Raw genomic sequence first — 27,008 nt, 5'->3', positions numbered from 1 at the left:
TATTTATACTGAAAGAAGAGGTTGATTGTCCTTTGGGTGAGTGGATGTGTTCCTTGGGCTGGATCGATCTAGATCATCCATTCTGAAGGGTTGTAACCCTTCATCAAGCCCACTTCAATCTCATCCATCAGATCTGAGGAGTTGTGACCCTCAGATCCCGCCTATTGTCATCGGTCATCGGATCTGGATCCATTTATTCGATGCTTCAGATCAAGTCTCATCCCAAGCCGTCAGATCGTTACTCTTTGCGATCCAACGCTCTAGATCGCATCACAAGCGATCCATCATACCTATTTGATCAACGTTGATCAACGGTAGCCATCCATTCCCTAAGTCAACTGTCCAGTCATCTCCCTTTACCCACGAGGATGCCGCATAGGTGCTGCCATGTCAGGTACGAGCCTGACACGTCACCCGAGTGCCACGTAGGCACTGCAATGTCACCTGGAGCATAAATTTAAGCTTCTCAATGCTCCTCGCGACGATGCGAAGTGCAAAGTGCACCTACAAAGCGCTCATTACGCACGTGCGCACGTGGCGGGTGGCGGGCTCACAGGTTCGAGCACCTTCTCGCCCTGGGCTAAGGGAGCACCTGTCCTTTTATTTTTTGTGTTAACTCCATTAACACATCTTCATTAATAAGTAGAGAATATACATCGAGAATTTTCGATGTGGGACTATTCTCTCATGCACTTTATTAATGAATAATAAATGTTATTTTGGGTCGACTTTAAACATTAATTTCTCATTCAACCTTAATCGGTTTTGAGCAAATTAATAGTCTAAATCTATTTACGCGAATCGTAGATTTCAATTTTGAAGTCAATTACGATTTTCAACAATTGATGGCTTTCTTCCTCAAAATCATTTTGGTCCATTTAAGACCCCAATATCTAACAAATATCATGCACCTATTTTTGATCTGTAAAATATGGAACTCTTATGATCAATCAATTAATCTAAATTGATAAAAATGACATCCATGCTATACATCTTTAATCGCTTTTTTTTTTCTTAATCCCTAAAACATACCTTGGGGCACAGCTGAGATGGTAACTAGAATGATCGAATCATGCAACGGTCGAAGTAGTCATGTGACTAACCATACTCTTGTGGAAACCGCCTATAATTTATCTGATTTATTCTCTCCTAATGGTGATGGAAGGTGATAAATTTTAACTTTTGCCTAACCTATTACCCAAATAGTTCGAGCTTGTTTGCGCATCAAGGGCAGACACCAACAAAGGCGAATTATTCTAAAAGATAAACTGCAAAAAAATATATTAAAAAATACCTTTCAGGAGATATGTTTTTCTAGTATTACCGTCCGCACTCCGCAGCCAGTTAAAATACCTAAAGAGATGATTCAAATGAAATACATAAAATGGCTTAAATAAATCGAATTTAGCGTAAGTATAAATCTAGTTTTATCAGCTTCGATGATGAGGATCTTTGATGGGCTCGAACCTAGTCCTTTTGAGTTGTGCCGTAGTTGAGACATGGAATATTGTCATATGAAGTTTTGAGGTCAAAATTCGGTACGTTCGAACATGTCTTCCTCATCTCTTGGGCAACTTATATTAATGGCTAATATGACTAATAGTCATCCGTTATTTATGTCTCCATATTTACCTGTGAATCAATTATATTGACAGGTTCTTGAAATAAATAAGTCGTCTTTTATCATATTTAATAAATCATCTTTTATCATATTTAATGGGCTCGAACCACCACCCCTCGGCCCATTCACCAATGACGGCCTAGAACTCTCCCACTTTGAGCGAATTGCATGAGCAAAATACCAAATAACATTTGTTCAATCACAACTTTTTTTTTTCATGCAAGTCCAATAAAAAAATGAGAATGTAAAACCATTGAATCTGCTATGGATTAGCAGAAAAAGCTATTTTTTAGCCAATTTATCTTCACGGGTCACTATTTGTTTTTAAAAAATTATCATATTCATTTATGGTGGTTGTCATTTCATTACAGATTTCATATTGAGATTTGAACTGGTCTTTCAGTATTAGAGAAATGTATGGTTGACTCGTTGAAAGAGAGATCTGAGGACGTGTAACAATAAATTTGTTACAATTCCACAGCCTCATGCAACTCGCCACTATGTGAAAATCTATAAAAGATTTCGTCGATATTTACTTTAACCATCATTAATTACGAAATAATATATTACAATCAATTTCGATAATAAATTTGATATAGTAAATACTATTTTAGACTTCATAAATTAAAAAACACAGACCTCATGTCTAATTTTATTTTATAATATATATTTGATGAAGTAATAAGTCATAAAATCAAATTGATATGAGTAAGTGTTCAAGTAATAAGTTTGAATTGGTTAAAAAAAATTTTTCCTATTGAACCAGTTTACTTTTTTCCATGTGTGAACTCTAAGGTGGCGTTTAGTTCTCTCCTACGAATCGGAATGAAAATGAGTATCATAGTATTGTAGAATGGGAATGAGTATGAGCTTGGATATCATTCTTAAAAATAATGTTTGGTTAGTTGAATATTTTCAATCGAAATGAACTTAAATTTCCTTTTTTTACTCTTAGAAGAAAATAAGAAAAAAAATTAGATGGAAGAGAAAGTTGAATGTGAGAGAAACATATGATGAGAGAGAAAGTGTGATGAGAAAAAATGAAGAGAGGGGATGTGTGATGAGAGAAAATGATGAGAGAGAACGTGATAGGAGAGATTAAAAAGAGAAAAAGTATGATGAGAGAGAAAGAGTGTTGAGAAAGAAAGAGTGATGATGGGAAAGAAATAAAGAGAGAGAAAGTGTGATGAGAGAAAATGAGAGATTGAGGAGAGAAAGTATGATGAGAAAATGTGATGAGAGAGAAAGTACAATGGAAAAAAATAAAAAAAGGGAAAGTGTGATGAGAGAAAATCAGGAGAGAGAGTGTGATGGAAGAGAATGAAGAGAGAGAAAGTGTGATGAGAGAAAGTGTAGAGAAAGTATGGTAAGAGAGATTGAGGAGAGAGAGTATGATGAGAGAGAATATAGAGAGAAAATGGTAGAGAATATGTGATGAGAGAGAATGAGGAGAGAGAAAGTATATTGAGAGAGAAAATGTGGTGATAGAATGAGGAGAGAGAAAGTATGATGAGAGAGAAAGTATGATGAGATAGATAGTATGATGAAAAAAATGAGGAGAGAATGAAGAGAGAGAGAGAAAATGATGAGAGAATGTGTGTGATGAGAGAAAATACAGAGAGACAATGATAGAGAATGTGTGATGAGAGAGAATGAGGAGAAAGAAAGTATATTGAGAGAGAAAATGTGATGATAGAATGTGGAGAGAGAAAGTATGATGAGAGAGAATAAGGAGAAAGTGAAATGAAAGAGAAATTGAATAAATATACTAAGGGTATTTTCGTCTAAAACTTAATTCTCATTCCATCAAAACCCAAGGGAGAGGGTGAGTTTAATCCATACTTAAATTTTTGGATTTCATTCCAAAATCTTGATTTCATTCTCATCAACCAAACACAAGGTTTGGGAATGAATCCATTCCCTTATTCCCAAACCTCTAAACCAAACGCTACCTAAGTACTTTTTTTTTTCGCCATTTCACTTCACACTGCGCCCTCTTCGTGTTTTCGCCATTTCCAAACGGGTCGACGGGCTGACCAGACATTTGGCACGAAGTCCAGCTAGGTCAAAGGGCCGACCAGATAGCTAGCACGAAGTCTAGACGGGTCGAAGGGCTGACCGGACATCTGGCAGGTAAGTTGAGGTAAGTCACTGGAGGGGAGTGGCTATGAGGACGCGTTTCTGGGAAGGGAACATTAGGCGTCGATCCAACTTAGATCCATTTCGGAAATCTAAGTTGAGATCATGACTAGATTCCGGTCTCGAGGAGACGAAATCTAACTACTACTTTTATTACTCTCATAACTTAACTGTGCTAACACTTTGTTTTGTAGGGTAGTTTTGCATTTTGCCTCGGGCTAATGTTTTTTGCAGGTTGCTGAAGAAACAAAGGTCCGGGCGCCCGGAAGGGATCCGAGTGCCCGGGATGCAAAAATTATCCCTAGCCGCGTCGCCATGTGGAGCTTCATGTGTGGACGGGCTACGTCACACTCCAGGTGCCCGGAAGGGATCAGGACGCCGAGCCTCCTATATAAGGAGGGTGAGGCCTAGAGCAAAGAAAAAAAAACATCAAGATCTTCCAACGTTTGCTCTGCCATGCTACGCTCCTGCGACGCTGCGAAAGCTCCTCCGACAATACGCCTCATTCTTATTTCTTTCTGGTTGTCGGTATTTTTTAAAAGCAATTGTACTTTCAATTTTAAAACAATTATTCGAATTGCTAGTGGATTGCCTAACGAAAGTACTCAACGAGTGCGGGCCTTGGAGTAGGAGTCGACCAAGGCTCCGAACCAAGTAAAAAAGTTCGTGTTAGCATTGTACTTTTTTGTTCTCGATTTTTCTGTTGCTTACTCTATGACGTTTTTCAAATCGATATTCACCCCCCCTCTATCGAATTACACGATCCAACAATCAATTTTGATTAATATTTTACCTAATTGTGTGATAAGTTATGTATGTGAATATGAGAACACCCACGATTTGTGAAGCAAGGTACAGATGGTTCTAAGCGAAGGACCTAAGCCGACAGGAGAAGAAAAAAATCTGAAGAAAGGAATGAAGTGGCCAAAGTGGAGGAGCAATCGGAAGTTAATATGTGCTCAACTTCCAAGGAGAAGAAAGATGAGGAAGTATCATCTACATCCTTAAAAGTTGAAGAAGAAGCCAAGATGGATGAAGAAGAGATCTTGGAAGTAGTCAACCTAACTAGCATCTTCACCAAAGTGAAGTCAAAGGACTACATTGTTTGCTTCGAGTGCAATGAAAAGGAACACTACAAGAGTAGATGTCCAATAAGTAAGAAGAATGTAACTCCTAAACCGAATCAAGTTAGTTTAAATACTAACATGGGTTGTAGGAATGAAGAAATTCCAAGGAGGAGAATGCGCATTGTATGCTTCACATGTGGGGAGAAGGGTCACTACCACACAAAATGCCCTAAGAAGAGGGAAATCAATAATTTTGCGTATTGGAAGAAATGAGAGAAGAAAAGAAGCTCAAATCAAGGGGGAGCTTCAAGGGTAAGGGAGGTATATCCTAATTTGAATTGTAATTCAAATTTTTATTTTCCCATGTTGTTGGGTTTTTCGGGCCGCGAAAACCGCGTTTTCGAGTCGCGGAAACCCCGAATCACCCATGGCACTGGATCTCGTGCGAAGGATAGATTTCAAAACTACGAATACAAGTTTCACACTCCAGATCTACAGTAGATAAAGAGTTATACCTTCGATGCGTGCCCTCGCAAATCCCGCTCATCCAACGGTACGCCGGATCTCGAAGTTGTCAACATATACAACTCTCTAATGATATCCACACGAACAAGAAGTGTTCTCTAACACTCAAGAATGGAGAAGAGAACACCACAAGTGTGCTAGCACTTCTTGGGCTCTTGGGTAGGATTTGAAAGGAAGAAAAAGAGAGGATGCAAAAAGAATCTCATACACTCAAGAAGTAGTACCCTCCTTTGTGACCTTCACTCTTCCTTATTCTCTTGGAACTCACTCAACCACCTTCACCCTTGCTTAGAACTCACGGCAACAGCAGCAAGGAAGAAGAAAGACCAAGGAAGAAGATAATAGAATGAATGCACACATCAATACATAAAACCAAAACCTCCACACTACATTAGTGTGGCCGACCACACCTTGTAACCTCCCCATTTAATGTGGCCGGCCACATTAAATGGAATGGAATGTGTAACCTCCATGAGGTGGCACACCATGATGAGGTGGAGATGATGTGGCAAGGTTAGTCATGTCATGTAGGATGAGTCAACCTTCATGATGTGGCAATATCAAGTCAAACTTGATGTTTCAACTTCCATTTGGTTAAGTCAAAATTGGCCAATTTTCTTCCTTGTTGAGTTAAATCTAACCTTTAATTCAAATCAATTTCAATTTAATGAATCTCAATTCATTAATATAAATTGACTCAATGAATCAAATTTAAATTATACTCATTCAACAATTGAATCTAATTGAGTCTAACTCAATAAGTCTAATTTGAATTAATCCGAATTCAATCCTTGGTGCATCATATGAACCTAATCCAATTGGTTCATCATATGAACCTAATCTCCATCCACTTGTTCTTTGTGTGTGACCTAATAGGTTCTTGTAACGTTGGTAATGTTTCTAAACTCCTTTAGAAACATAAACAATGAGCGGCATCTAGCAATACATCATTGCTACCCAAGTTACAAGAATGTTGAGATCCAACATCACCTTGTGACTACTAATTGTGACTCCTCACAATATGTGACATTGTCCTTCTATCCTAGACATCTAGATTGATCAATGTGAGGCATAGACCGTGTCATCCTCTAATCAATCTAAATCTTGAACTCCAAGTAGACTCACTCGATCAAATGAGCTCAACATCTCATGTTGACTCATTTGGGCATGGCCATGCACTTCGTGGTCTAACTCTATCAAGAATACCGATGTCGCTCCCGTCATATGGGAGGGATAGATCTCATCTACATCACTCACATCCCTCTGCATAATTCGTTATATACCCAGTAATCGCCTTTATAGTCCACCCAGTTACGGGTGACGTTTGACGAAACCAAAGTACATAACTCCTTATGTAGGGAACCATGGTGACTTCAGGTCTAAGGACCAATAGTCATACTAATAGTCACATGAGAAAGTATATGACACTCACATAACGATCCATGATACTTTCTCATGGCGGGTCATTCAGTATACATTCTCCAATGCATACCCATGTGTCAACTTGATATCTCCATATCCATGACTTGTGAGATCAAGTCATCGAGTTGACCTACATGCTAGTCTTATTGCATAACTTTGTCCCTGAATGTTAATACTCGACTAGGAATGATTTAGAGTAGTGTTCCCTATATCATCTCACTATCGATTCAACCAATCGATTGATATAGGTAAGAACCTTCTACTCAAAGATGTTATTATACTTAGTTTATTTGGCACAAATACAAGTAAGTATAATAACCAAACAAATGTCTTTATTAATATAAGAATATGATACAATAAGTCCATAATACAATCATCAAATGATTGGCTCTAGGGCTCTAGCTAACACATGCATGGTAGGAGAGATGATTTTGTTAATCATAGTATGCTCATACATAATTTTAATTTTAGATATCATGATAGAAATAAGGTCAATATAGATCATAACCCTAAGAGACATATTCATGCTAAATCTAGTAATGGTAGACCTAAGGAGAACCTAGGCATTAATCCCAAGAAGGAGAGACACATGCCTAGAAAGATGGGTAGGTGTAGGAATGCCCAATGTAGATAAGTCAATTCTAGGGTGAGGAATCTAGAAAAGGAAAATCAAGTTTTGAAGACAAAACTTGAAAAGTTAGAGAAAATACTAGAGAGATTCAATGTTAGATCTAAGGGGTTAGGTATGGTGTTGGGTAGCCAAAGACCCAACAATGATAGATTGAGTTTAGGATACCGATCTAGTTCCTCCAAGGCCAAGGAGAAATCATATTCTAGGGTGACAAATGATAAGGGAAAGGAAGAGTCATCCAAGGCTAATGAGAAGAAATATGTTTGAGTTGCATATAATTATGGCAAGGATGATGCGTCCAAGATTATGGACAAGAAGAAATTAACTAAAGACAAGATGTCTAAGGTTAAGAAAGTCAAGTTTGTAGGTCAAGTGTCACCCGAGGTGTACCGAAGTGGCCTATGATGGATCGAAAGCGCTAGAGGGGGGTGAATAGCGCTCGTGGCTTTCACTCATTTTGGAATCGCAAAACTCGAGTAATAAATGCAGCGGAAATAAAACAATCAACAAGCGAACACAAGTGATTTACTTGGTTCGGAGCCTGTAGCGGCTCCTACTCCAAGGCCCACGCTTGTTGAGCGTTTACGTTGGGAAACAACTATAATCTCGTAAAATTCAGTACAAGTATAGAATGAGTACACAAGAACTTTAAAGTAATATCGACAACTAAATTATAGAAAACGGAGCGTCGGGTTGTCTGGAACTTGTCGCAGCTTGATCGGAAGCTTTCGTTAGCAGCACATTGGAGATGGATCGCTTTGGAATTGCTGTTCTTGGTTGCTACTCGAATCCCTCTTTTATACAGTGCTGGAGGTGCCTCCAAGCCTGTCCAAGGCGCCTCCAGGCCGTCGAGTCGCATGCGTGGATCAGCACAGACTTGGTCGCACCTTATCTAGTTTAAGGCACCTTCAAGCCTCTTCAAGGCTCCTTCAAGCCTTGGTCCAAGGCGCCTTCAGTCCCAATGAAGGCGCCTCCAGCTCCTCTGGACAGCTGGCTTCAGCTTGCACCCGAGGCTCCTCCAAGCTCCATGGAGGTGCCTCGGACACTGTTCATCCGAGGCTTAACTTGTTCCTTTTGTACTTGCAAGATATGTTAGTCCCAAAACAATACGGTACCATGCAAGACAAAGTTAGAACTTATATAAACATGATAAATTAAGAGATTGACAGTCATCGGACTGTCCAGGTCTGACTTCAAATTTCCGACCGGAAACCCTAGGTCGAGCCGACGCCTACTGTTCACTCTACGGGGAACGCATCCTCACCTACTCCTCTAAGGAGATTTGCCTATTGCCAGTGCGATCCTCCAGATCGACTGGACTTTTGCTCGGCGTCCGATGCTTCCGGTCTTCATGCTGGATGTCCGGTCCTCGACCCATCCAGACTTCTACCCGGTTCGCGACACCAGGATTTCAACTTAGGGTTACCACCTGTTAGTTAGAGCCCTAGAGCCAATCATTTGATGATTGTTGTATGGACTCATTGTATCATATTCTTGTATATTAATAAAGACATTTGTTTTGGTTATTATGCTTACTTGTATTGGTGACAAATAAACTAAGTATAATAGCGTCCTTGACTAGAGGGTTCTTACCTATATCAATCGGTTAGTTGAACCGATAGTGAGATGATATAGGGGACACTACTCTTAATCATTCCTAGTCAAGTATTAACATTCAGGGACAATGTTAATGCGACGAGACTAGCATGTAGGTTAACTCGATGACTTGATCTCACAAGTCATGGATATAGAGATATCAAGTTGACACATGAATATGCATTGGAAAATGTATACTGAATGACCCGCCATGAGAAAGTATCATGGATCGTTATATGAGTGTCATATACTTTCTCATGTGACTATTAGTATGACTACTAGCCCTTAGACCTGAAGTCACCATGGTTCCCTACATAAAGAGTTATGTACTTTGGTTTCGTCAAACGTCACCCGTAACTGGGTGGACTATAAAGGCGATTACTGGGTATGTAACGAATTATGCAGAGGGATGTGAGTGATGTAGATGGGATCTATCCCTCCTATATGACAGGAGCGGCATCGATATTCTTAATAGAGTGAGACCACGAAGTGCATAGTCATGCCCAAATGAGTCAATATGAGATATTGAGCTCATTTGATTGAGTGAGTCTACTTGGAGTTCAAGATTTAGGTTGATTAGAGGATAACACGGTCTATGCCTCATATTGATCAATCTAGATGTCTAGGATAGAAGGACACTTGTCATATATTGTGAGGAGTCACAATTAGTAGTCACAAGGTGATGTTGGATCTCAACATTCTTGTAACTTGGGTAGTAATGATATGTTGCTAGATACCGCTCATTACTTATGCTTCTAAATGGGTTTAGAAGCATTACCAACGTTACAAGAACCTATAGAGTCACACACAAAGGACAATTAGATGGAGATTAGGTTCATATGATGAACCAAGAGGATTAGATTCATGTGATGAATCAAATTAGATTAAGAGTAATCCTAATTGAAATAATTGCGTTGGACTCAAGTTGATTCATGTGTTCAATGAGTCTAATTTAGATTATGACTCATTGAATCAATTTAATTAAATGAATTAGATTCATTATATTAAGTTGATTTGAATCAAATGGTTAGATTAGATCAACCATGAGAGAGATTTGGTCAAGTTTGACTTGACTTGAGAAGGAAGATGAAAGGTCAAATTTGACTTGACCATTTGCCACCTCATTTGCCACATCATCAAGACTAGCACATGTATGTGCCACCTCATGGAGGTTACAAATCCCCTTTCAATTTAATGTGGCCGGCCACATTAAATGAGAAGGAGTTACACATGTGGCCGGCCACTTTTGTGAGTGAATGAGATTGATTTTCATTCAAGCCAATTGATTCTATCATCTTCCTCCTTGCATCCTCTTGCTCTCCCTCTCCTCCTCCTTGGCCGAACACTCCATAGGTGCTAGCACACCTTTTTGTTTGGCCTCTCCACCTAGTTTGTTCGTGTGGATACTTCTAGAGGATCGTACGCTTGACGATCTTGAGATCCGGCGAACCGTTGGACAAGCGGGATTGCGAAGGGCATCGCATCAAGGGTAACTTCCTTCTCCTAGTGTAGATCTAGATGTAAGAAACTCGTACTCGTATTTTTGTTTTATTTTACTTCGCACGGATCCAGTGGCTTGGGGTTTGGGGTTTCCGCGACGAGAAAAAGCGATTTTCGTGACTTCAGATTTTCGACCGGAAACCCTAGGTCAACCCGACGCCTACTGTTCCCTCTACAGGGAGCGCATCCTCACCTACTCCTCTCAGGAGATTTACCTATTGCTAGTGCGATCCTCCAGATCGACTGGACTTTTGCTCGGCGTCCGATGCTTCTGGTCTTCATGCTGGATGTCCGGTCCTCGACCCATCCAGACTTCTACCCGGTTCGCGACACCAGGATTTTAACTTAGGGTTACCACCCCCTTTGATTTTTGCCCGAAGCTTCGACCCGCCAAGACTTTCCGCATAGTGTTACCACCCCCTATGACTTAGGGTTACCGCCCCCTAGGGTTTTCCCCTTGCCTAACCACGGCTAGGACCTTTCCTGAAACACTCAATCATACACATTAGATAACAATTAAACTTAACTTTGAATCCCTTTGTCATTATCAAAACTTGAGTTCGATCGTCGGATGCTTCCCGCACCAATAGCCTAGCCATAGTGGATGAGTCGCCTAGGGAGGTGGCTAAGGTTAAGAGCTCTAAGAGAAGCTCAAAGAGTTAATTTGGGATCCATGGTCAATGGTTCTCAAGTGGATATTACTTGAGATTCTAGATAGGTCATAAAATGTGTCAAAAGGTTTGGAGATGGACTTGAGTTTCAAACCTAGGGAATTAACACAATTGAATTATGTTTCATGCATGAAAATATGAAATTGGGTTCATATTGTATGAAAATTAATTTTAGATGTATAGATATCATATAAAACAATGCTAGGGATACATTATGGTTTAGTATGGGCAGATACATCAAAAGGAAGTCAAAACTAGGACTTTAGGGCAAAGTTCAATTGAATCATTTAGATAATTTTAAATTTTGTGTCAATCTTGGGATCTGAGATATGTACATTTTTAAATATAGTTTTCTAAGTAGACATGGGCAAAACAGACATCTCCATAAAATTTAAGAATTTTTTGATGTATGTGAAATTTTTAGTGTATTTCTAAAGTTGAGTTCAAAATGCTATTTGGACTGAAAATAGGGTACCGGTCGATTAATATAAATAGCAATCGACTGGTAACAGTGTTTATCGAATACAGAATAGTTCTGTGAGTTATTTCGATAAGGGCAGTCGACTGGTACAAGTCTGAAACTATTTTTCGATATTGGGTTTAACTAGAACAACAATAGATGTATGAGACCCTTAGGGGATAAATACACGAGTTTAAGGTCAGTCTGGATGATCAAGTTTCGATAATTGAGATACTGTTGGAAGTTTTTTTTATATCAGGCAAAGGGGGAGAAGTAAGCTTTAAGTGTGGAAACCTTAAATATCTTTGTAATAAGAAATTCCTAACTCAATGAGGAGCTTAGGTGTAGGGGGAGCCTTGTGATAGGTTTTTAAATATCCCTGTGTTGAAAATCCTAACTCAATAAGGAATTTAGGTGTAGAGGGAGCCTAATGATAGGTTCTAATGCATGTTGCATTTTCTATTTTGTTTTTCCTAACTTAAAAGTATTGTCAAACATCAAAAAGGAGAAAATTGTTGGATCAATCTTGAGGTCTAGTGTGGCCATGAGTTTTGATATTTGGGCAAACGATTTAAGTTAGGTTTAACTTTATATTTGATATGTGTATTTGAGTTTTGTAGATTTGCAGGATACACATATGACTTGGCTTGATCGCTTTGGGTCCGATGAAGAATGGAGCATCCGAGGGACCATGGACAAGACAACAAGGACAAGAGCCAAGGGAAGAACACTTTGAGGCATACGCAAAGGATGATATTGGAGCAAGCCGCGAGCTTGAATGTATCCGAGGGACGAGAGTCAAAGGAAGAATGCTTGAAGGCAAGAGATTAACACTGCAAGGAAGAGTCAAGTGAATCGTGAGGGTCCAAGTGCTGAGAGATTGTACTCAGAGTAAAACCCTAGGTTTAGGGTTTACCAGTCGACTGATGACTTTATCAGTCGATTGGTGTAGTCGAAGCATAGTCTACTGGGAGCAAACAGAATGCTTCTATTTGCTTAGCCAATGTGGAGTAGTCAACTGGTATTTGTTAGGATCCTTCGTACTCGGCTAGAGAGGGGGGTGTGAATAGCCGCCCCAAATCGATCGCGTTTCTTCCTACAATTCGTTAGCGCAGGGGAAAAATAAACAAGGAAACGAAAACAAGAAGATCAAACCTCAACGCGTCGATGTAACGAGGTTCGGAGATGATACTCCTACTCCTCGGCGTGTCCGTAAGGTGGACGAAGCCTCTCAATCCGTCGGTGGATGAGTCCCCGGAAAACCGGCTAATAATATACTCCTTGTGGGTGGAGAAACCTCACCACAAAGTCTCTTGCAACAGCAAGATAAGTGTACAAGAAATGCAGCAAGAAGCAAGAGCACTATGAATGTAAAAACAAACACTAGCTTGCCTTCGACTGGTTTCCGTTGACGAAGCAGCAACTTCACGGAAGAACAGCAGCAGCTGACCAGCCGGGGAAGCTCACACGAAGCTTCACGAAGTAGAGAGCTCAGCAAAGCCCAAAAGCACAACAGCACTTAGCAGAAGAGAAGAGGAAGATTAATCCCTGAAGCCCTCAGCCCCTTTATACCTGCGAAGAAGAAATGAGAACTAGCCGTTGCGTCGCAGCTGATTACTGAATCGATCGTGGACCGATCGGGCTCCAGTATGGATCGGTCCACGACCGATCCATTCCCTAACTTTGCTTCTCCCGATCGGTCCATGGACCGATCAGAAGCTCGCACCTCGGACAGATCGACGCCTCTGATCGGTCCGTAGACCGATCATGCTTCTCTTCTCTGAACTTCTGCGCCTCGATCGTTGTCGATCGGTCCGCATCGATCAGAACTATCGATCGGTCACCGATCGATGGCAAGAATCGAGAGCTTGGTATCGATCGGTCACCGCACCGATCAGAGCAAACAGAGTATCACTGGATCGGTCTGGTGACCGATCCAGAGCTTGGTTTTTGCCCAAACCAAGTTCCAAGACTTCCAAACCAATATCCGGTCAACCTTGACCTATTAGTACTTCATCCCAAGCATCTGGTCACTCCCTTGACCTGCTTAGAACTCCCTGCCAAGTGTCCGGTCAATCCCTTTGACCTACTTGGACTTTCCAACACCAGAAGTCCGATCATCCCTGATCCATCTGGATTTTCCCTTGCCTGGCTTCACTCACCAGGACTTTCACCTGGCTTCACTCACCAGGATTTCCACACTGCCTAACATCCCAGTCAGGACTTTCTCACTGCCTGGCTTCACTCATCAGGACTTTCCCACTGCCTGGCTTCACTCACCAGGACTTTCCACACTGCCTAACATCCCAGTTAGGACTTTCTCATTCACCTAGCTTCACTCACTAGGATTTTCACCTGGCTTCACTCACCAGGATTTTCCAACTGCCTAACATCCCAGTTAGGACTTTCCCAGTGCCAAGTCTCCATACTTGGACTTTTCGCGTGCCAAGCCTCCATACTTGGACTTTTCCAGTGCCAAGCTCCCTGCTTGGACTTTTCCGTGCCAAGTCTCCATACTTGGACTTTTCCCGAATTAGGTCAACCAGGTCAACCTTGACCTACGGTTGCACCAATAATCTCCCAAACATCTATTCTTGTCTCACATCAAGAATAGAACTCTCTCACGAGTGTCAAACATCAACATGCAACACAACTAGGTCAACCTTGACCTAAGGTTGCACCGACAATCTTCCCAAGTCAAACATCAAAATACAACTCGAGTCACGTCAACTCGAGTCGGGTCAACCAGGTCAACCTTGACCTAAGGTTGCACCAACAATCTCCCCCTTTTTGATGTTTGACAAAATCATAATCAAGTTAGGTTAACCCGATAACCTAACTTAGGTTTTCCAACCATCTTCCAATGTCCAATGTTCTTTCCTTGAACATTCTCTGGACATTCTCCCCTTAGGTTAACCCGATAACCTAACTTGGGTTCTCCAATAATTCTCCCCCTTTTTGACATACATCAAAAAGAATTCCAATGTTCTTCCTCGAACATTCTCTGGACATTCTCCCCCTAGCTTAGGTTAACCCGATAACCTAACTTGGGTTCTCCAATAATTCTCCAATGAGCGCTCTCCCCTTTTTGACACACATCAAAAAGAAAAAGGAGAGTATTAAGGTCAAGAGTTTCTTCCTAATGAAAGTCCCATACCTTTCATTGAAACTCTTAATTTCCCCTTGATACTAAACTCAACAATCCACTTAGTGATAATCCCATATCACTAATCCTCAAGGAGTAAAAACTCCCCCTAAAAGTCAACTCCCCCTTGACAATTAGGTAAACACTCCCCCTAAAGATCAACTCCCCCTTGACCATTGCACCAACAATGTCTTGGAGAGTTTCAAACCTTCAAAATTCAACTCAACTTCAAAACTGAAATTTCAGACACCTGCTGAAAATCAGAACCTGGCACGCACTGATCGGTCCCCAGACCGATCAGAAACCACCTGGATCGGTCCCCAGACCGATCAGGCCTTCCCTGGATCGGTCCGGTGACCGATCCACATTCTGAAATCAGATTTCTGATTTTCCTTCTCCGGAAATTCAGAAACTCCTAATAAATTCCAGAAAATTCCAAAAATCGTAAAATTTTGAGGATACACTCCTCATACCATATACTATCACAGAAAAATAATTTTCTATGAAAATAGTTTCCATTTTCAAATCTTGATACAAAATTCGAAAACTTTGAAATAGTTCAAAGTTAAGTCAATTTTGTATCATAATGTTCAATGATGAATGCAATCACTAGGAAAGCTTCATCAAGGTTTTTCAAATCAATTTTAAAATGCTTTTAAAACCATTTGAATTTAGGACCATAATCTTTGGGCTAGATGTACATGACTTGTACACAAGCTTTCCCTATGATCCTCCTTTCTTGAATTAGGCTCATCTAGGTACAAGGACTATGCACCTTGATCCTAACTCATGATCCTAATATCTCACACACATCTAAGGTGTATCAAACCACATTCAAGTCAATTTGATGTGAGATATGAGTTTAGGTATCTTAGACTAAGGTCTCATGCATTTTCTAAACACAAATTTGATCTCAATATCAAAATGTGTTTTTCATCCTTAAATCAATTCAATTGATTATTAATGCAAGAGATGATGACATGGCATAAAATGGTATCATAAATGAAAACATGTGCCAATGTCATGATGTCATGGCATAAAGTTTGAAACTAAACTAACACATGACATATAAATAACCTAAGCATTATCATGACATTTCAAATGATCATAAATTAAATATGATGTCATGACATGGCATATGGTAAACAATCATGGTAAGTTAGCACAAATGAAATACCTAAATTCCCTATCTAAGTATCCTTAGCCTTAGCTAACTTAAAATCTAACCCTAGATTGCCCAAATATCCCTAAGAGAAAACCAAAATCCCAATTATGGTTTTTCTCTAGGTTTCCTTAAATTGTGCCAAATAAGATTAAAATATTCTCACTTTGGCACACTTTACTCTTCCAAGGAGTGAATGATAATTCCATTTCATTTTCAAAGGTTCACAAAACCTTGAAAATGCTCCTTGAGTGTCAATTTCCTCAAAGTTGGGTTAACTACCCTTCTTATTGGAGTTGACACTCTCTAACCCGGTAGAGAAGATGCTCCTAGGAACCCAATACCTATTTGAGCTCATTGGGTTCACTAAATATTCACTAGGGATGACTTCCCTAGCAACCCTCCTAATGACCCTCTTAGGCTTTGAAGCCTTGGTCATTTGGGTCTCATCAAGGTCAACTATAGGGGTGACTCCCGTTGTGACCTTGGTGGTGGTCTTCCTAGCCCTAGGTTTTGTTCCATAATCGAATGGAACATTATGGTAAGTGGGCTTGACCAATTGGGACTTAGGTTTGTGACCCAAACCTTTCTTGTCCTTGGTCTTTGAAATTTGACCCTTAAACCCTAGAGATGACTTCTCCAAGTTCTTAAGAGTCTTTTCCAAAGTATCAAGTCTTGACCTCAAGACTTGATTCTCCTTCTCTAATACCTCAATTTTTGATTTGTCATTTTTCTTTGAGGCATTCCTAGGCATGTGTCTAGTTGATTTGGGATTCCTACCTAGGTTCTCCTTAACCTTAGATGAGGTAATTCTAGGGTTGGCTTTCCTAGTGTTATCCTTATCTAGGCTCACATGTTTGGCACCTAAGCATGTGTATCGATTTCTAATGTTATCATGCTTATCATTATTGACTAGTGCAATAAAATTTCTAGCATGCATCTTACTAGTATTGCACGAATGAGACTTAAATGATACCTTAGGGTTTGCCTTAGCTCCCCCTATAGAAGTGCTCGGTCTCTTGCCCTTGTGAGGTTGCCTCCCCCTCGGACAATGACTCCGATAATGTCCCCTTCGCTTGCATTGGAAGCACACCACGTGCTCCTTGCCCTTGCGTGTCGGGACTCCGACTACCTTGACCTTTGGCGCCGGTGGAGTCTTCTTAGTCTTCTTTGGACATTTACTCTTGTAATGTCCAAATTCCCTACACTCAAAACACATTATATGCAATTTACTTGAACTTAAAGTGTTAGAGTTACCTAGGGTCGAGGATGGATGGATGCTCTCTTCTCCATCCCTCCCGGAGGTAGAAGCTTCTTCTTCGTGCTCCGATCTTGAAGAAGAACTCACCTCCTCTTCTTCTTTAGATGTTGAGTAGCCCTCAACTTCTAATTCCTCACCTCCACGATGTGAGCTACTTGGCTCACTATGCTCCTCTTCATGGCTTGAAGTGGGACTCTCCTCATGGAGTTTGGCCAAGTTGTTCCACAACTCCTTGGCATTATTGTATTCGCCTATCCTACACAACACATCATTAGGTAAAGAGAATTCAATGATTTTCGTTACCTCATCATTGATGGTTGATTGGTGGATTTGCTCCTTCGTCCACTCCTTCTTCTTGATAGGTTTTCCTTCCTCATCCATCGGAGGGGAAAACCCTTCTTGTACACAAAACCAATTTAACATATTAGTCCTAAGAAAATACATCATCCTTACCTTCCAATATATGAAGTTGTCGTGAGACTCGTAGAAGGGTTGAATCGTGACATCTTCTCCATAGAGATCCATCTCTAGCCCGTGCTCCCCCGGGTGTTGATCCGTCAAAGAGCGGCCTCGCTCTGATACCACTTGTTAGGATCCTTCGTACTCGGCTAGAGAGGGGTGTGAATAGCCGCCCCAAATCGATCGCGTTTCTTCCTACAATTCGTTAGCGGAAAAATAAACACGGAAACGAAAACAAGAAGATCAAACCTCAACGCGTCGATGTAACGAGGTTCGGAGATGATACTCCTACTCCTCGGCGTGTCCGTAAGGTGGACGAAGCCTCTCAATCCATCGGTGGATGAGTCCCCGGAAAACCGGCTAATAATATACTCCTTGTGGGTGGAGAAACCTCACCACAAAGTCTCTTGCAACAGCAAGATAAGTGTACAAGAAATGCAGCAAGAAGCAAGAGCACTATGAATGTAAAAACAAACACTAGCTTGCCTTCGACTGGTTTCCGTTGACGAAGCAGCAACTTCACGGAAGAACAGCAGCAGCTGACCAGCCGGGGAAGCTCACACGAAGCTTCACGAAGCAGAGAGCTCAGCAAAGCCCAAAAGCACAACAGCACTTAGCAGAAGAGAAGAGGAAGATTAATCCCTGTAGAAGCCCTCAGCCCCTTTATACCTGCGAAGAAGAAACAGCAGAGAACTAGCCGTTGCGTCGCAACGGCTAGTGCCTGGATCGGTCTGTGGACCGATCAGGCTCCATGTGGATCGGTCCACAGACCGATCCATTCCCTAACTTCGCTTCTGTTCCGTCCCTGATCGGTCCATGGACCGATCGGGAAACTCTGACGCATGCCAGAACCTCTGATCGGTCGTGAGACCGATTTCTCTTCTCCGAACTTCTTTGCGCCTCCGATTGTTCGGTCTGCGGACCGATCAGGAACTAATCTGATCGGTCACCGACCGATCGAATCGAACAGAGCTTGTTATCGATCGGTCACCGCCGATCGAGCAACAGATATCCGGATCGGTCGGTGACCGATCGAGCTTGGTTTTGCCCAAACCAAGTTCCAAGACTTCCAACCAATATCCGGTCAACCTCGACCTATTAGTACTTCATCCCAAGCATCCGGTCACTCCTTGACCTGCTTAGAACTCCACGCCAAGTGTCCGGTCAACCTTTGACCTACTTGGACTTTCCAACACCAAGTCCGATCATCCCCGATCCATCTGGATTTTCCCTTGCCTCACTCACGGGACTTTCACCCAGCTTCACTCACCAGATTTCCAACCTGCCTAACATCCCGGGACTTTCTCCTTGCTGGCTTCACTCATCAGGACTTTCCCACTGCCTGGCTTCACTCACCAGGACTTTCCACACTGCCTAACATCCCAGTTAGGACTTTCTCATTCACCTAGCTTCACTCACTAGGATTTTCACCTGGCTTCACTCACCAGGATTTTCCAACTGCCTAACATCCCAGTTAGGACTTTCCCAGTGCCAAGTCTCCATACTTGGACTTTTCGCGTGCCAAGCCTCCATACTTGGACTTTTCCAGTGCCAAGCTCCCTGCTTGGACTTTTCCGTGCCAAGTCTCCATACTTGGACTTTTCCCGAATTAGGTCAACCAGGTCAACCTTGACCTACGGTTGCACCAATAATCTCCCAAACATCTATTCTTGTCTCACATCAAGAATAGAACTCTCTCACGAGTGTCAAACATCAACATGCAACACAACTAGGTCAACCTTGACCTAAGGTTGCACCGACAATCTTCCCAAGTCAAACATCAAAATACAACTCGAGTCACGTCAACTCGAGTCGGGTCAACCAGGTCAACCTTGACCTAAGGTTGCACCAACAGTATTAAACCGTTGGGATGTAACAGTTGAATTTTCACATAGGGTAGTCAACTGGTATACTTACCAGTCGACTGGTAGGCGGGGTTTTCCAACCCGTGGCATATATAACCAAGGCTTTAGAGCTTGGTTAAGGTTGACGAAATAGAGGTGATTAACTCTATTAATAGTCTTCCAATTGTCCTAGCATCTTCTTGTGAGAGTTGTGGTGAGGTTTCTCCACCCACAAGGAGCTACGTAAGTTAACCGAAGGTTTTTTGGGGACTCATCCACCAACGGATTGAGATTGTCCATCTTACGGACAGCCGTGGATCGTAGGGGCAAATTATCTCTGAACCACGTAAACGAGTGTGTCGAGTTTGAGTTGCTTTCTTGTCTTGTATTTAGTTCAACTTCCTTATTTATATTAGTTTATATTTTTGCTGCGCAAACTAACCTCGTAGGGAAATAAACGATTTAAGGTTAATGTCTATTTAACTCTTTTCTAGCCGGCCCAAGATCTTCAATATGACTTCCATCTTACTACTAGATCCACTCATAACATACCATATCAATTCGTATTAATCAAATATTTCAATGTGCTACTTTGTATAGATTTTATTATTTTTATATTATAGAATTAGTAATTTAGTAACATGTAATTCTCTTGTTAACTAGCTTTGTGAGATAATAGTAAGTAGTATAAGCCTAATAAACTACAACTTGAATATTATTTTTACAATGGATTAATGTTAACTGAATTATAATCAATATTAAACTAATTATAATAAACGATCTATATGTGAATTAGAAATAAAGCGTATCAACGTAAGTTTATGTTGATTAAACTTATTTAAAAAGATAAGCAAGTCAATTCAAATTTAAAATCAATAAAATAGTTTTGACTTAATTTTTTATGAATTTAAATTTGTTTCAGTTTCATTTAAATTTGATTGCGGTGAGTCTGGTATTACAAATTTATTTATTTATTGGATAAAAAAATTTTATTGATAATAAAATTTATTTTTAGATATTATTCATAAATATTATTTATGAATAATTTATGATTTTTTATTCAAATATAAAATAATATTATAAACAACACACCATAGACAATAATTTTTAACATTTTCATTTATTTATCTAGCAATGGAAATGATTGATTTATCGATCGAACAGCTCAGAGGAATCACTGCACGGACTGCTACTCTTCCTCCGCCGGAATATTCCCAGTCTTCTCCGACGCGAGTGGGGTGGGGATGCCATCCTTCGGCGGCGGAGTGAGCTCCCACTCGCCGTCAGCGCCGAGCACCATGCCCTTGTTCTTCTCCACCCACCACAACCCCGGCACCAGGTACTCGTCCTTGAGGAAGTCCGACGACTTGTTCACCAGCGCTATGCTGCGCTTCACCCTCAGCTCGAACTTTCCGGAAGGCCCGTTCCACCCCGCCACAGCGTGTAGGATCCCCTGCAGGTTGTGCCAGTCGCCAGGGTTCGTCGACTGCTTCAGGTACGGCGACTTCCGGCCGTCCACCTCCAGCACCGCGCCGGCGGTGTCCGCGAAGCCCAGCAGACGGCTCGGGTACTGCGGGATGAGATCGGTCTTGTTCCTCACCTGGAGAACTCGCAGATTGGGCAGCTTCTCCAGGCGTCGGTTGAAGGCTCTGTTTCCCACCTGCGGGCTCCCGAACACCACGGCGGACACCGGGAACGTCGTCCCGCCGGAGCCGCCGGTTCTCGACAGGCCGTTCTCCGCAATGTCGAAGGCGCTCAGGACTGCGAGGGCGGCGCCGAGGCTGTGGCCGACGCACACGATGCTGAGGCTCTCCTCCTTGTACAGCTCCACCAGGGCTTTAATGGCGAACGTGAGCTGGTCCCTCGCGCTCCGCTTGGTGTACGGGGAGTCAGCGTTGCTCGAGGTGTAGATCACGTACCACCCCTTCATCACCCTGCAACTGGCCGCCGCCTCCTCTGTTTTAGAGGAGAGAATGGTGTCGATCTTGACGGGATCCGGCAAGAACACGTCTACCCACTCCAGCGTCCGGATCGTCCCCCGCCATACCACGTAGATCACCCGCCCCCCGTCGACGGCGGTTGACACCGCGACGTAGCCTATCCAGTTGGAGTCCTTGCTCCAGGCGCCGTCGCCGGCGAGGGGGAAGAGGAGCAAGTCGTCGGGGGCGGAGACTTGGGAGGTGGCGTAGAGGTAGTCGTAGATCTCGTAGTCGGCGGCGCTGGGGAAGAAGACGTCGGAGAGGAGGCTGCGCTTGCCGTACCGGCAGCTGCCGCAGTACTTGGAGTGGGTGTCGCTGTTGAAGGAGTCGTAGGTGACCTGACACAGGTCGCCGCATTGGAGGATGAGGCGGCGGAGGGAGATGTCGAGGGGGTCGAGGAGGCCCGACCAGTGGTCGGATCCCAGCAGCTCCGGCCATGACGGGCTGCGCGCAGTCTTGCCGGTGGGCTTTGGCTCCATGAAGCGTGGCGGAGGATGGCCGGAGAAGCAGCGGTGGCTGGCGTATTGTTAGTCGATAAGATTTCCAAGGCGAGCGTTTGGTAGGTAATAAAGATCTAGATCGGTTGGTTGGTGGTGGCATCAGCAATCGAGATTGAGATTGGTCGACAAAGAACCTTCTCACAAACACACGCCAAATCCTCTAAATTAATATATCTTATTTCGGTTTACCGCCATTTTTTGGTCAACTGTAGAAAAAAGTCAAACTCTTTTTATCAGTTAGAGGTTTTAACTTTGTTATTTTTTTTTTATGGTAAACACAAAAATGATAAAAGAAAAGAAAAGTAATGAAAAATAGTTATTCTATTATTTATTTATTTAATTTCGCTTGAGGGTAGAATTGTAAGGAGATCCCAAAAAGGTTAAGGCCCGTATCTAAAGTTGGATTTTCACGAAACCTAAGAATGTGGGATGACAAATATCATGAACATTTTTTTTTTATCTTAGGGTATTTACATTGCTCCACACACACATACACACACAGATATATAAAGCACAGTCGTCACCTTGTTCTACCTAAACTTGTTGTTTAAAAATCTTACCATGACGGTAGAAACCACAAACTCTCATATCCGAGCTTACAAGGTTTAGTGTAAGTGTTAATTAGTGATTTTAGGTATGGAATGAGATTAGGGAATGGTGTGTCAATTAGTGTTTATAGAAACCACATTATTTTTTCATCCATTCCTTTGTTTGGTTGTAAGATTTGGACCATTTTGATCCACCTAACTCAGTCGGTCCATTTCGGTCCTACTACAGCTGAACTCGATGCACCATTACTCGTCTAGTCTACTCGGCTTAGCTAACCCAACAGGCCTTTTCGACCAAACAAATCGATCAATTTCAAATGTTAAAAATGAAATCATAAGCACAATGCACCTTCTACCACCTTATTGTAGTCAGCAATTACTCCTCCATTCCATTCAACCCTTTCTATCTACCCTACAGAGGTAACTGGCTAGAACATTAGATTTACAAAATTTTGTTGTTTTCTTCTGCTGTTCTTTGCTTCCCTGATCTGACATTCACTCCACTCGATGGTATGTCTCGTAAGTCAAACTGTTCAGATCCAACTCTGGCTTCAGTGTGTGTGTTAATCTTTTATAGCATTCAAAGCCTTTTAGCACATGAGTCACAAGGAAGGGGAAACAGAGAGCCCTGTGGCAGCTTGCACATGTCTTTTACAGGTAGGGCATGTGTTGTTAAAGGCGCGCCTGAGGCGCGCCCGGGGCGCTAGGCGCACAAGGCGCTGGGAAGAATGCCTCTTCCCATGCGAGGCGGGCGTTGTTTGCCAGGCGTGCGCCTAGGCGCGCCTCGTGCGCCTTTGCACCTCAACGAAGGCGCGATCGAGGCGCCGTGATTGATCGTGAACAGATATGGATTTTAAACAAAAAAAACATTCCAAATCAACGTTGTTTGAAATTAGGGCACGAGAAACAAGAGAAGAAAACGCAGGAAGGGAGGAAGAAGCCTGAACATTCGTCGCCGCCATCGCTGTCGCGCCATCGCCGTCGCGCCATCGCTGAGGAAGAAACCCAAGTATGTTTTCCTTCTTTTTTCCTGCTTTTTCTGTTCTTCACTTCGTCTTCTTCGTCTCTTCTTCTTCTTTTCATTTGTTATCATCTTCTTCTTCTCTTCTTCTCTTCGCTTCTTCTCTTCTTTTCTTTTTCTTCTTCATTTCTGTATCTTCTTTTCTTCTGTAGTTATGTATCTTCTTTTCTTTGCTGTGCTGCTGTCCAGTTCGTGTTTTGTTTTGCTGTGCTGCTGTCCAGTTCGTGTTCTGCTTTGCTGTGCTACTGTCCAGTTCGTGTTCTGTTGTACTGTTGTCCGGTTTTGCTGTTCGGTTTTGTTTTGTTTTGGTTTCTTGTTTTTTAATTTTTGCAGGTTGTGTTTTTGCTTCCTATTGCTATCCGGTTTTGGATTTTTTTGGTATTGTTTTTCCACTTTTATTAGTTCGTATTGGTGTTGTTGTTCAATATTTTATTTTTTTACTGTTTTTCATTTTTGTTTGTCTTGTTTTGCTTTTTGTTTTTTACTATTTTGCTATTGCTGGTACAGACTGTACAGTACTTTTTTATTGCTGGTACCATATTGATTTTAATTTTTCAGACTATTTTCTTATTCAATTATCATGGAAGGTAGTAGTGATACTCCAACATATATATCAAAAGATCCAGGATGGAATTATTTTCAAAGAGTTAATCTGGATAATAAAAATGATTTAATTTGTAACTTTTATCAAAAAGTTACAAAAGGGGGTATCTATCGTGCAAAACAACATCTTGTGGTGGGGGTTTCGAAATACTATGACTTGCAAAAAATGTCCGTCTCATGTACGTGAAGAAATTAAAAATTTCATGGAGAAAAAGATGGAGAAAAGTAATCTTTCTAAACTTGTGACATTGGACTTTGAGGATGTAGACCCTCTTGGTGATGATATTGATATGGATGATATTGGAGCTAAAGTTGTGGCACCTATAAGTACAAGTACAAGTTCTAGATCAGTGAATATGCAAAAAAAGGTCCAGACAAATAGGTCCAATGGATACGTATTTTGCTCCTAATGTACAAAAAAATGTTGAAAGTAGAAAGGGTAAAGAAAGACAAACTATGATAAATGAGGCATACAAGAAAGAATTGAGGGAAAAAGCTTGTATGGCCATAACTGAGTGGATGTATGATGCTGCAATTCCTTTTAATGTCGTTAACTATTCAAGCTTCAAAAGAATGTTGGACTTGGTTGGCCAATATGGTATAGGTCTAAAAGGACCTAGTTATCATGAGGTGCGGGTTCCTTTTCTAAAAAAGGCTGTTGCTAGTGTGACAAATGATTATATTAAGTCATGTGAAACAGAATGAGCCAAGTATGGTTGTAGTTTGATGGCAGATGGGTGGACAGACAAAAGGCAGAGAACATTGATTAATTTTTTAGTGAATTCTCCTAAAGGTTCAATTTTCATCGAATCGGTTGATGCTTCTGATTATGCAAAGACTGGAGAGAAAATATTTTAGTTGCTTGATCGATTTGTGGAGCGTGTAGGAGAAGTAAATGTTGTTCAAGTTGTTACAGATAGTGCAAGTAACAATGTGCTTGCTGGTAAGAATCTATATAATTCTTTTTTATCAATATGTTTTTTCTTATATATGTTAAACTTATCTATTTTTCTAACTTCTTTTGTAGGGAAATTATTAAAAGCAAAAAGGCCACACTTGTATTGGACTCCTTGTGTTGCTCACTGCGTCGACTTGATCTTAGAAGATATTGAGAAATTGCCTGATTTTAAAGCAACATTGAAAAAGGCAATGAGTGTGAATGCTTACATTTATGTTCGCCCCGACATGGTAAATATGTTGAGGCAATTCACAAGACAAAAAGAGCTTTGTCGGGCAAGTGTCGCAAGATTTGCTACTACTTTTCTCACACTTGAAAGGAAGCACCTACAGAAGCAAAATTTAAGGAAAATGTTCATTTCAAAGGATTGGACAGAGAGTAAATGGGCAAAAGAAGCAGCGGCGAAGAAGGTAGCTAAAATCATCATGACACTTAGATTTTGGAGCAGTATTGTGCATATTTTAAAGATATATTGTAACGCCCGAAAATTCTCAAATCAATTTTAGAAATATTCTATTATTTTTCTAGAATTTTAGAATATTTCTATGGAATTTTTGAAGTAGCAGAAGTAGCAAAAATTAAATAAAAATGTAAAATAGCCTAAGCGGGAATTGAACCCGAGACCTATGGACCCTGCGACTTATAGATGACTCTAGTAACCAAGGGGCCCCAGCAGGGGTGTGCTGAAAGGAAAGGAGAGCAATTATATTTAAGGTTTAGTTGGGGTGTATTAATCACTTAATATAAATAGGGAAATTAAGTGGAGAGTTATTATTTGATCGGCAACTCTCTTTTCCCTCACCCTCACACGTCGCCCTCTCTCTCCTCCCGCACCTTCTTCTTCACGCCAAGCCCAAGAGACCTAGGGTTCCATCCCTAGGGTCGTAGGAGCACCTCCCGGGGACATCTCCGATACGAGGATGCTCCTCTCCGCGAGAAGAACACATAGACGTAAGAAGATCGCCGAAGAGATCATCTTCTCCGAGAGCCTAACGATCAGATTTGTAAGAAAACTAGCGCAGGAATTAAGTAACCCCTCACCTGCAGTATAAGTAGTTAAACGTATGGGTTTTCAATCTCAGTTTAGCCATATGCAGAATTAGTGCACACCAAGTGCTCGATAGAATGACTAGCACAGTAATATGCCATGATAGGCATTTTAATAACCCAGATAAATGTTATAGATGCATTTTAAATAGCGTACATAGTCTTGTTTAGTTTATATGAGACTACGGTGGGTGGGCTCCCATAGTCGCCTCTAGGTTCAGATAACCTAGTTCTAGGTTCAGATAATCTAGTCAGAACAAGACAAAATAGTCAGATTAAAAATCAGTATTTTATTTTATCAGTGACACTGTATTGGACCTCAGTTGTCCTTGGGTTGGGCTCCCATAGTCGTCCCTAGGTTTAGATAACCTAGTAACCCTACTAGATTCGGGACTTGCTACCTCGGGCCTAGTTAGGGACGCGTGCACAGCAAGTACAGTTGCCGGACCCATCAGCAGCATGATTAGTATTTTTATCTATTTATGAAAATAGTTTTTTTTTCAAACTCCAAAACCATATATGTGAATACAGCTTAGCTCCAGTTTAGTTTTCTTATTTCTGTAACAAATAGCTTAGCTTATGTATCGGGTTAGTTTGCTTGTTGATACAATGAATAGCTTTTTGTTCAGTATTTGTTAGCATGACTCAGTTGTCGATATGCCATGTTTTAGCACTTACAGCATGATCATCAACATGTACTTCAAATAGCATCTTTTGAAAGCATGATCTTATCGAATGCATATTTTTGTGAGGTAGATGGTTTCTTACTAAGCTCCCAAGCTTATAGTTTCATTTTCCTTATACTGCAGATAAAGGCAAAGGAAAGATGGATTAGCGGAGGCTGGAGGG

The 27,008-nt window shown here is 41.4% G+C and overlaps 1 protein-coding gene across 1 annotated transcript; it reads right to left on the bottom strand.

Annotated features, from left to right (window-relative positions):
• Positions 1–20,578: 20,578 nt before the first annotated feature.
• LOC122003775 (phospholipase A1-II 5-like) lies at positions 20,579–22,109 on the bottom strand. Its single transcript, XM_042558797.1, has one exon. It carries the CDS (start codon positions 21,959–21,961, stop codon positions 20,693–20,695), a length of 1,269 nt encoding a protein of 422 aa, XP_042414731.1. The 5' UTR covers positions 21,962–22,109; the 3' UTR covers positions 20,579–20,692.
• Positions 22,110–27,008: the final 4,899 nt, after the last annotated feature.

Source organism: Zingiber officinale, chromosome 7B (genome assembly GCF_018446385.1).
Source record: "Zingiber officinale cultivar Zhangliang chromosome 7B, Zo_v1.1, whole genome shotgun sequence".
NCBI lineage: Eukaryota > Viridiplantae > Streptophyta > Magnoliopsida > Zingiberales > Zingiberaceae > Zingiber > Zingiber officinale.
Note: the sequence above shows the minus strand (reverse complement) of the source record. Positions and strands in the feature narration are given on the sequence as shown.